Here is a 12,168-nt window from a genome sequence, read left to right as displayed (position 1 = left end):
TCATTTGTTCTCCAGGAGGAAATCGCAGGAACCCTCCCAGCCAATGAGGACACAGAGGGTGTCAAGTCCAGTACCCAATTAATGCGATACCAGACTGCAAGAGCATGGGTCGTCAATGGGGTGGTCGTAGCCGACAACCCCGTGTTCCCAAAACAGCCCCACAGGGCATAGGATAGATTTCTACCTGCCATGTATTTCTCCAGGGAGACCCAATTTTAAACTTTTTTCATGGATGTTAACATATTTTTCACAGATTTTTTTATTTCACTGATTTTGAATATGTTTTCACTGATCTTCAGAGTTTCCCCGCTGATTTTGTATATTTTTACTGTCTTTTTCACTAATTTCATAATTTTTCACTGAATTTGTATATTTTTACTGTCTTTTTTTCACTGATTTCATCATTTTTCACTGATTTTTTTTTCACTGATTTCATATAAAGTTTCCACTTTTTTCAATGGTTTCATATTTTTTTTACAGATTTTTTTTTTTATTTCACTGATTTTGAACATTTTCTCACTGATCTTGTATATTTTTACTGACTTTGTATTTCAATTTTTCCCACTGATTTCATATAAGGTTTCCACTATTTTTAAATGGTTTCATATTTTTTTAACTGACTTTTTTAAAACTTTTTTTCACCGATGTTATATTTTTCCACTGATTTTGTATATTTTTTTCAATGTTTTAAATAATTTTTTTCACTGATTTTGTGTATTTGTTTTTTCACTATAATGGATGACACTGTATATTGTGAAGTGTAGAGGGGGGAAGCAGCGTTGATAAACATTGGAGGGTGTTGGTTTCCAGCCTGCGGGGTGTAGGAAAGTGTATAGTTGTCTGTGAAGGAAGGAATGGTCCTCTGGAGCCCAGGCAGGTACACAGATGTCCGAGTCTTTCACACCTCATGTAGAGTGCGAAGAACTCTCTTCATTCCCCCGGATCATCACCACGTGACCTCACACACTGGGCGCACTCTCCAGCGTGAGGAGGTACTCCCGCGCATGCGTAACAGCTGCGAGAAGCCCACATCTCCCAGCATGCACCGCTCCACCATGCCCCAAGAGTCGACAAGGACTACACCTCCCAGAAGCCACCGCGTAGACGTGCGCAGTGCTCGCTGAGGGCGGGGCTACGTGTCAGTGTCGGGCTCCTGCTGCCCCCAGCACAGCTCGCTCCGCTGGCTCTGGGACAACATGGCGCTGAAAAGGATTCAGAAGGTGAGACGAGCAAGAGCCGCCCGACCGTAGCGGGCCCGGGTCCTCACCCCGCACGGAGGAATTCCCGGGCCTCTTCTTCCGCCTAGGGGAGCGCCGTCATTGGGCGGAGGGTGACCAGGAACGACGAAGCGCTGGCAGGGTGCCGGGAGGGTGGGGGCAGGAGGAGTGTGAGGGGCCGAATCACACGGGCGCTCCCGGTGGAGCCAAGGACGGCGCGGAGCCGCTTGCCAGATACTGATCCAAGAGACGATAGGTCTGCGCGTGCGCTCCGGCTGTCACCGAGGCCTCGCCCCCCCAGAGAACGAGAGCCGCGCATGCGCACTGGTGCAGAACGGGCCCAGGAACGGTGAGGGCGCATGCGCCGGGAGAGTGACTGAGGCGCTTTTGTAGTGCGCGTGCGCCGGCGGTGACAGCTGCTCCCACACCTCCTCCCCCCCCCCCCCTTTCTCCCTGGAACCGTTTGCCAAATAGTGATCGTTAGGCCAGCTGCTGGGGACAGACCTTACATGGGAAGAGGGGGTGAGGGAGCCCGGGGAGCACTGCTCAGGACATATCCATACCTCTTCCAATGGAGGATGACCATAGACCAGCATTGTCACCAGGGCCCTTCCTACATAACACTTCTATACATTGCAGGCAAGGCCAGCCTGGGAGACCAGAGCTTCCAGTGCAACATTGTACCAGGGGCAATAAATATGGTATACGAATGGGGGGGATCCTCAGGGGAGCTTCTCTGGGCAAACCTCACAATATAGTGGGGGAGGGGTTAAAGTGTGAAATCCTGTATAATGTTGGCGCTGAGATGGTGTTCTATAAAACTAGGCAGTCATTGTTCTGTATGTGGGCACACATTGTGGTAGATGGATAGCTGGTTAATTTAAGTGACTAGTACAGGTTGTCTACACATGAGCAGAACGCTCTCTTGAACCACGGGCCATGGGAGATCTGCTTCCTAGAACCATAGACCCATTATCTAGAGAGATGGTGGGGGGGCATGGAGTATGCAAGGTCTGTACTTTAGAAGCATGGGCCCCTCACTAGAACCATGGAGTATGTGAGGTCTGCACCTCAGAACCATGGGCCCCTCACTAGAACCATGGAGTATGCAAGGTCTGCACCTCAGAACCATGGGCCACTCACTAGAACCATGGAGTATGTGAGGTCTGCACCTCAGAACCATGGAGTATGTGAGGTCTGCACCTCAGAACCATGGGCCCCTCACTAGAACCATGGAGTATGCGAGGTCTGCACCTCAGGACCATGGGCCACTCACTAGAACCATGGAGTATGCGACGTCTGCACCTCAGGACCATGGGCCACTCACTAGAACCATGGAGTATGTGAGGTCTGCATCTCAGGACCATGGGCCACTCACTAGAACCATGGAGTATGCGACGTCTGCACCTCAGGACCATGGGCCACTCACTAGAACCATGGAGTATGTGAGGTCTGCACCTCAGAACCATGGGCCACTCACTAGAACCATGGAGTATGTGAGGTCTGCACCTCAGAACCATGGGCCACTCACTAGAACCATGGAGTATGCGAGGTCTGCACCTCAGGACCATGGGCCACTCACTAGAACCATGGAGTATGTGAGGTCTGCACCTCAGAACCATGGGCCACTCACTAGAACCATGGAGTATGCGAGGTCTGCACCACAGAACCATGGACCTTCCAGTGGCGTAAATAGAACCTTTAGGGGCCCAGTGCAAAAAAAACATGAAGGGCCTCCGAGCCCAGTGGCAAGTGCAACCTTTGTGACCCTGGTAATTCTATCACTGGTGTCAGTAATTTTTTGTTTTTGTTTTTTTTAACACTATTTTTTTATTAATTTTTTTTTTTTTTTACAATTTTTTTTAGGTTCCTGTTGGGGGTCTTTGGTGAGATATCAGGGATCCAAACAGACCTCTGATGTTCCACCTTTGAGACATTGAGGACACAGCCCTCAATCTTCATCTCTGCATCCTCATCTGCCCAGAACAAATGGACAGGAATAGCTCTTTACAGAGCTTCCCATTCATTCAGAAACTGAAGCATAGTAAACACGGTTTACTATGTTTCAGTTATGAATGGACAGAGTCAGTGATTGGTATGGATCACTAACTCTATTCATTCAGATGAGGAAGGGGCTGATAAATGACACATTTACCGGCCTCTTCCCCTGAGAGATCCCATGCAGGTACTCCTCTGGGACCCACTTACTAGAACCATGGAATATGAAAGATCTGCACATCAGACATATGGACCTGTTCCCTAGTACCGTGGAGCATGGGAAACTTGCTCATTAATACCATGTGCCGCTCTCTAGAAGCATGGGAGATCCACCTACTAATAGGAGTTTCGTTTATTAGAACCTGTTGACCCACTTACTAGAACCATGGGGCATAGGAGAATGCTCGCTAAACCCACAGACCTGCTCACTAGAACCATGAGCCTCTCACCAAAACCATGGAACATGGGGGTTTTGCTCATTAGATCCATAGACAGTGGAAGATCTGCACTGAGATTGCACACCACCTACAGGGATTTTTGCACCTGTCTGAGCCAGTTTGTGGATGAGGGTCTATTGTCAGAGATTCTAACAAGATTTCAGGCTTATTTTCAGGCTTTATTTGAGATCAGTGCACATTGGTGTCAGCGATCCCTTATTGCTACAGAAATGGTTGGAATCCAGTCACACAACCAACTGAACACATGAGAGGCAGTAGAAGTAAACAAGAATTTGCCGCAGTTTTTTTTTTTTTTTTTTTTTTAATTTTAGCTTATTGATGTCAAAAAGGCAGAAGTGGTTAATCCTAATTGGTAGCATAATCAAGTAATTTCCTTTTTCTTTTTTTTTTTTTTTTTTTTTGGCTTTGCAGAGCACAAAGACAGTAAAAATAGTAACACTTATCTCAGGAAAGCTTAGACCGTGCACAAGCTTTGCCATTGAAACAATGCTTACTACTTTTTTATCTTTCTATGTTCATATTAAGATCACAGTTGATGGGTATCCTGTTAAAAAAATGTAGAAAATACTGTTCAGTGGCAGTAAAATCTGAACTTGTAAACAGCAGCACAGCAATACAAAATGTCTTAGAGCAGGAATGGGATACATTCGCTTTGACCTTTTGCATATTTTTGTAAAAATCAATTCACAATTGTGTATACATGCAATCGCTTGCTCTTTTTTCTTTTTTTTTTTTTTTTTTAAATTGTGTGACTCACCACCAATGATTAGATCTGGCAAGCAATGGGTTTCTTGGAATGTTAAACTGAAGTAAAATGAAATCCTTATCTCTCCCCCCCCCCCCACCCAAAAAAAAAAAAAAATCCGTATGCACACACCCACCAGCTTTGGCCTAGCTCCGGAGCGGTGGCCATCTTGGTACACTTGGCGGCCGCTGTCTCTTCAGGAAGTGACGTTTCGTCGCCGCCATCTTGCTACACCCCACACTCCTGCACAGTAATGATAGAGTGAGAAGGGGGCAAGCGGACATCTTGTTACACCCACCGGAGTTTTAGATTTAAGTTATTTTCAACACAAAACGGAGCTTATATGCTTAAATACAGTATTTGTTAGTCCTTAGACATTGTTCATGCTTTCTATCCCTTTGCTGTGCACATCCTGTAGACTATTTGTAAGATCTTCCTGCAGACACGTGTGCACTCCAGGAGTGACTAAAATATTCATTTTAAATTGGTGACCCCAGCAGAATGTTCAAGCACGTTGTTGGTGGGACTGCTCATTGGGAGTGTACAAGGGTGACAACACTTCTGCTGGAATGACTCATTGTTGTCTGGGAAGGGAAGTGCCTGTGTTTGCTTGTATGATTCCATTGAATTAAATGCTTGTTTCATTCAATGTAATCATGTTCAATAACCTATTTGGTCTAAGGCCTCATGCATACAGAGCTTAAAAAAAAACACTTCTGCAAGGCAATTTTTTATTTTTCCAGTCTAAGAGCACCACTATGTAAGCCTATATGTCCATACATTTACAAGAATATTAGGAGAGTGTTTACAGACAGAAAAAAACCCCACCAAAGGCACGTTCTCGAAAGGAGCACGAACGCATCTAAATGTGCTTCTACGCTATGCACGTACATGCATTCAATTAGGCAGAATAAATTAATATTCTGGCCAGTAGAATGCATTTATGCTCAATTGTATGTTTTATACGTGGCTTATAGCAAATTTTTATATTGCTTTTTCCTGCCGGTAGTTCTCGCTTTCAGAGGGGCTTTTTCAGATGCCCCCGTGCGCATGAGTCCTAAGTGTTGGTTTAGAAGCACTTTTTAAACACATTACTATTGATGATTTCTTTCTGTACACAAGGACTTGATATTAAAACTAGAGGTGTGCCAAAACCAAAAATGCAGGGAGCACTTGGCTGAAAACCACAGATGTATTTTTTTTTAAAATGGTCATTTTTATATATAATTGTCTTATATTCGACTTTTTAATTAAAGCGGAGCTCCACCCAAAAGTGGAACAACCGCTTTAAGTACTCCTCGCCCCCTGTCATGCCACAATTGGAATGTCATTTTTTTTGGGAGGGGGGGGGGGGGCTGGGTACCTGTTTTGGAGTGGGACTTCCTGTCCCACTTGCTCCTTCTGACCGCCTAGGCGATTCCTAGGCGGCCCCTCCCTCCCGGCAATGTTCTGGGACATGTGACAGGTCCCAGAGCATTGCTTGGCCATTGACGAAGGGCAGCGCAGTGCGCGTCCGGCTGTGAAGCCATAAACCGTCACAGCCGGGTGCCTAGACTCACAATGTCGGTGCCACGAAGAGGAGGGGGAGAGAACGGAGGCTTCAGGCAGCCGCATCGCTGGACCGTGGGACAGGTGAGTGGCTGTTTATTAAAAGTCAGCAGCTATACTTTTTGTAGCTGCTGACTTTTAATAAACTCAAAAACCAGTGGAACTCCGCTTTAATATCACTTTAAATTAATTTATTGTTGGCCATTATTGGAAAAGCTCAAGAAAAATGTACCACTTTAAATTCTATGTATGTCTGCACATTGGTCCGTTGGGCATCCAGCTTGGTGTATTTTGGTCAGTTTAAAAAAACGCGCCTCTCAGTTCAGATGTATTGAAAATGCAGCAAGAATGCATCATTAACGCACCCGTTTTATGTTTTTGATGCGGTTTTTGAGCCACGTGACCTATGAAAACCACCATAAGCAATAAAATCAGCCCCAAAACGTGGTAAAATAATGGCAAAATCGCAGTGAATTCGCTGTAAAATCGTGTTGCATTTTCGGTGCCATTATCTGCACCTTTTTTTTTTATCGGCCAATTGCCAGTAACACCATTTTTGTCCGAAATTTCGGTGCATCGCTAATTAAAACGTGAAAGCACAGATGATAGTTAGCACTGTGCAGATATGGAAGGCTTGGCCATTGTACAATAGTCATGTACCATTTTATAGTTAAAAAAGAATTGGACAGTGAAGATTTGAGTTTGTAAGTTATATATTTTTTGCTGTTTCTATACTTTTTCTAGGTGGTATAACAGTTGTGGCCCTATTGTGTAAGTGTTTATTTTTAATTCCCCAGGAGACTTGAGCCTGGTACACGATTGAAAAAAAAAAAAAAAACCTGACAGCTCAGGTCAGAGCCGCTGTACTCACTATCTGAAGTAAGTACAGCAATCTCCACCTCTGAGCTATTGTGTTCTGACAGGGGGACTGCCCCCTGCCAGAACACTTCCGATCAGCGCTCTCTGCCATTGGCTGAGAGCTCTGATCGGGGGTTGGTCGGCTGCTGGTTTGGCTGGCTTCTGTCGGCCAACCAGACATACACGCGATTATTGGCGCTTTTTTTTTTTTTTTATAACTGGCCGATGTCTCCCGACATTTGGCCCGTGTGTACTAGGCTTAAAATGCATATAACATTTGTTCCTATTACAGTTAGTGGCCCCATTGTTTCCTAAACATACCTCTTTATACTTGCTTACTGGCTGTAGCTCCACCCCATTCTGAAGCCCAAATTATGGGTCTTGCAAGGGGGTGGGGGGGTTACAGCTAGAACAGAGCCCCCACCCCTTCTCTAAGCTGTGTGATCTTTCACTATTTTGAATGAACAATTAGCCTTGTCCATTCTTTCATAAATAGTAATAGCTCTGTGTAATCTGGCAGTGCTCTGTATGTACACGAGCAGCCGAAGATTGATTTAGGAGAGCTGTAGCTGTTAGTGATCTTTTACTAATATGAATGAACAAGCATTGCTGAACGTTCATTTATAAAAGTGAAAGAGCTCTGGGGCTGTGTGGTCTATCTGTGGCTGCTTCTAAACATCCAAAGACTCACTTGATGAATCTCGCAATGCAGTAGTGCTGTGTAATCTTTCACTTATATGAATGGACAATCAGACTGGTGCAGTAAATGCTCTGGCATGGGCCTGTTCTTACATAAGTGAAAGATCAATTGGCCCTACGGGGCTGTGTGATCCATTGGCCGGTGCTTTGTATGCTTCTTGCAAGCAGCTGCTGATAGACCTACATCTCTTCAGGCTGTGTGATCTTTGAGAATGGCAAGGCTGCTCTCTAGAATGTCTCCTACTGCCAGAGACCAGAGCTGTCGCTCACAGATGTCTCTGTTCTAGCATGGCAATCAGACAGCAGGGGGGGACGGGACTGATTATGCCACTTAGCAACTTGGGCTCCTTTCACACTGGGGCGGTGCGGGCACCGGCGGTTAAACAGCGCTAGTTTTAGGGACGGTATTCGGCTGCTAGCAGGGGGGGTTTTGCTAGCGGCCGAGAAAGGGTTAAAACCATTGCAAAACGCTGCTGCAGCGGTGCTTTGCCGGCAGTATAGCCGCGCTGCCCCATTCATTTCAATGGGCAGGAGCAGTGCACCGCTCCAAAGATGCTGCTAGCAGGATTTTTTTTTACCGTCCTGCCAGCGCACTGATCCAGTGTGAAAGCCCGAGGGCTTTCACATTGGAGTGTGAGGAGCGGCTCTTTCAGGGCTCTTTGCAGGTGCTATTTTTAGCTCTGTAGCGCCTGCAAAGCACCCCAGTGTGAGAGGGGTCTAAGGGGTGGATTTGAACAGTAGCAGGTCTTTTATGCACTTGGTCCCCTTAGTGAATAATAAGTGAAATTTATTGAGTGAGACATCTATTTATTATTTATTTATTTTTTTAAAAGGCTACCTAAATCTTTTGTGTCATGGAGCCCACCCACCCTCCCCCATCCCCCCAATCTGCTTTAATCCCCCGACAGCAAGCTGGGGTTCTTCCACCCTGCAGCAGCTGTCACTTTTGAGATTGGCATGGCTGTGCGGGGTTTCACCCACAAAGCCTCATCATTCATTCCCAGAGATCTGTGAATGAATGAACTACAAGGGCCATCTGCCAAAATGGCTGACAGACTTGTAGTTTTCAATGGAAAACAAGTGCAGTGATCACTGCACCTGTAGTCCATTGACGATCCTCCAGCTCTCTAAATGAAAGCTCATCAGTACAGATGTGGGGGAGAGTCTGCAGGAGCTTGGCATTGCACCTGTGATCCACTGAGTGTGGGTGGAAAGCTTTGCAGGCTCCTGTAAAAAATATGCGCATTTACTAGTTAATTTTTTAACCACTTGCAGATACACACACACACACACACACACACACACACACACACACCCAAAATATTTTTTTTCAGCTGGCATCTGCCTTTCTCTTGAAAGCATTCCGAGCAGCTCATGAGCCACTGGAAGGCTTTTAGAATCGGCGGGAAGGGGCGTCCCCCCTCCCACTGCTCGGCGTTGTCTCTCGGGCTTACGGTTTCCGCTGTCTCACCCGAGAAACGATCAGACGGTACTGTACCGGCTGGTCACGCAGGCAATAAGAGTAGGTACGCTATGGTCGCCTTTATGGCCTTGGTGGACCGGAGCGACGTTATGACGTCTCTTCCGGTCCAGGGTAGAAGTAAACAATTTTTGTATTTTTTTTTTTTTTTTTTACCCCAAATCTCTTCATAAACCTGTCATCCTTATTTCTAATACAAGGGATGTTAACATTCCTTGTAATGGGAATAAAAGTGATAAAAAAAAAAAAAAAGGGACAGTGTAAAAGTAAAAAATAAAATAAGAAAAAAAAATATTTAACGTGCCCACATCCCTTTGTGCTCACGAACGCCTAAGTATCTATTCACACCAAAAATGTGAGGTATCGGCGTGAACGTTAGAGCGAGAGCAATAATTCTAGCGTAAAGTACTTGCAATTCCACGAGCGTGCGCAGTTTTAAAGCATGACATGTTGTGTATCCCTTTACTCAGTGTAACATCTTTCATAAACAAAAAAAATTTGGGTATGTATTGTTTTATATTTAATTTTTTCTTTCATTCATTAAAATGTATTTTTCCCCAAAAAATTGTGTTTTGAGAAACCGCTGCGTAAATACCATATGACATAAAAATTGAAGCAATCTCCATTTTATTGCCTAGGGTCTCTGCTAAAAGAAAACTTTATATTGTTTGAGGGTTATAAGTCATTTTCTAGCAAAAAATACTGATTTAGTCTGGGCTCACACTAGTGCGAATTGTATGTGGGTTTCCCTGCATCCAATTCGCATTACAGGAGAGTATGCCCGGCTCTCATTGGAGGCGGCTTACACATCTCCGTGGCGGCTGCGGAGCGGATTGCACAGAGGTCCTGTGCGTCTTTGGCGCCGTTTCAGGTCCGAATTCAGGCAAAGATTCGGACCTGATTCGTCGCCGAAACTGAGAACAGGGACGCACCGGACCCCTGTTAGCCGCGTCTGCACTGTGTGAACCCTACCTGAAACTTGTAAACAAAAAGTGCCAGAAAAGGCCTGGTCTTCAAGTGGTTAAAGGTGAACTTTAGGGGAGTTAAGACCATGCAGACCATGGTCATCTCGTTCTGGTCAGCCCTGGGTTTCTACACCTTGGCAGATTTTTGGTGTGTAGATGTTTGTGGCAGTCCTAGCGATATTTGCTCTTTAAAGCCTCTAATGCATGTCATGGCATTAAAAATAAAATGATCAGATAATATACAAAAACAATGTTTTATTGGATGTTTATTCTGCAATATGTTTTTTTTTTCTAAAGTCAGATTGTCTTCTTTCATCTGCAGGAACTTATGGATTTGCAGAGGGACCCCCCAGCACAGTGTTCCGCTGGTCCTGTGGGAGAGGACTGTATGTATTGCATCCTGTACATTACATTGTACATTAGTAGGCAAATTTGTTCTTTTTACAAATAAACACACCAGACTTGAGTAATATTTAATATGTTTAAATCGTCACTATTATACTATTGCCACTTGTGTACCTGAGACTAGTCCATGCAGTTCTCATACACATATCACTCCTCATTGTCTCTGCAATACAAATGATAGATTTTACAGTTATAGGAGGTGGACAGAATAATGGAATCTTCTAACAATCTATTAAAATGAATGTTCTAGTAAAGAATTTTGCTTTGATTTGTCCTCAGAGCTGCTTCATACCTTCTTGGAATGCTGTCAGACAAGTAGTGAACGGTGTGTTGTGGGATTCCGCTCTATTCTTCAAAAGAAGAGTCTCCAGTTGTCTGAGAGATAAAGGAGGTGGAAATCTGCTTAGCTTGTCTCCAGCATTCCTTATTAAAGGGTAACTCCACTTTCGTTGGAAAAAATAAAAAGCAAATGGTAAAAAAAATAGCGTATACAACTGCTACACAAGTCATACTTTAATTGATCGTTTATTAAAAATAATTTTTCCTTTTCAGTGTGCAGCTCTGAAATTTTTTGTAAAATTGTATGCAATGTGACAAACTGGAGGCCTTCTGTACACATTGTATGGAAGTCTGCACTAAGATACAAGTCAGATTTCAGGCATCCTCTGCAACAAAAATGGCATTTTGCTGAGATATACCAAAAAGAGTTAATCACTCTGGGGATGCTGATGTTGCAACTTTCCTCATTAAACCACTAAGTGCATCAGCTGAAAAAAAAAATCTGTCTATAGTAAATATAAATAATATGGGGGGAGGGGGGATGGGAAACACTGATTCGGTTATGTTTACAGTTATGCGCTGGACCCAGGAGGATCCGTTTGAAGAAGTGACTAATTCAGATATATTATTATGGGTCATAAGTGCTGGTTAGTGTTAGGGGGGTAGAGAAATTTTATATACGCATTGTATCCTGTTATTGCTCAAATAATATGGACTCCTGTTATGGTATGGTCTATGCCTGTAATGTTCAATTTCATCTACGGATATGATTGTATGTACCATATGAGCAATGGATAAATAAGTTTTGATTAAAAAAATATATAAAATATATATGTGTGTGTGTGTAATTACTGTATTACCAAAAGTATTAGGTCTCCTGCCTTTACACACGCATGAACTTTAATGGCATCCCAGTCTAATTCATAGGATTCAATATTGAGTTGGCCCATCCTTTGCAGCTATAACAGCTTCAACTCTTCTGGGAAGGCTGTCCACAAGGTTTAGGAGTGTGTCTATGGGAATGTTTGACCATTCTTCCAGAAGTGTGTTTTGTGAGGTCAGGCACTGATGTGGACAAGAAGGCTCACAGTCTCCGCTCTAATTCATCCCAAAGGTGTTCTATTGGGTTGAGGTCAAGACTCTGTGCAGGCCAGTCAAGTCCCCTCCACCCCAAACTCTCTCATCCATGTCTTTATGGACCTTGCAATGTGCACTGATGTGCAGTCATGTTGGAACAGGAAGGGGCCATCCCCAAACTGTTCCCACAAAGTTGGGTGCATGAAATTGTCCAAAATGTCTTGGTGTGCTGACACCTGGATCTTTGGTGGCCAGGCCCAACTCCTGAAAAACAACCCACACCATAATCACCTCTACCAAATGATATGGACCAATGTACAAACAAGGTCCATAAAGACATGGATGAGCGAGTTTGGGGTGGAGGAACTTGACTGGCCTACACAGAGTCCTAGACCTCAACCCGATAGAACACCTTTGGGATGAATTGGAGCGGAGACTG

At 44.4% G+C, this 12,168-nt stretch overlaps 1 protein-coding gene across 1 annotated transcript in view; it reads left to right on the top strand.

Moving 5' to 3' along the window:
* The first annotated feature begins 1,069 nt into the window (after positions 1–1,069).
* The window catches only part of UBE2D4 (ubiquitin conjugating enzyme E2 D4), a 32,892-nt gene continuing 21,793 nt past the window's right edge, over positions 1,070–12,168 (top strand). The window contains exons 1-2 of the mRNA XM_073622197.1: positions 1,070–1,220; positions 10,291–10,354. Of these exons, the coding sequence (XP_073478298.1) occupies positions 1,197–1,220; positions 10,291–10,354 (88 nt within the window). The 5' untranslated portion in view covers positions 1,070–1,196. The remainder of the gene's footprint in view (positions 1,221–10,290; positions 10,355–12,168) is intronic.

This window comes from Aquarana catesbeiana, linkage group LG03, assembly GCF_042186555.1.
Source record: "Aquarana catesbeiana isolate 2022-GZ linkage group LG03, ASM4218655v1, whole genome shotgun sequence".
In the NCBI taxonomy this organism is placed as follows: domain Eukaryota; kingdom Metazoa; phylum Chordata; class Amphibia; order Anura; family Ranidae; genus Aquarana; species Aquarana catesbeiana.
Note: the sequence above shows the minus strand (reverse complement) of the source record. Positions and strands in the feature narration are given on the sequence as shown.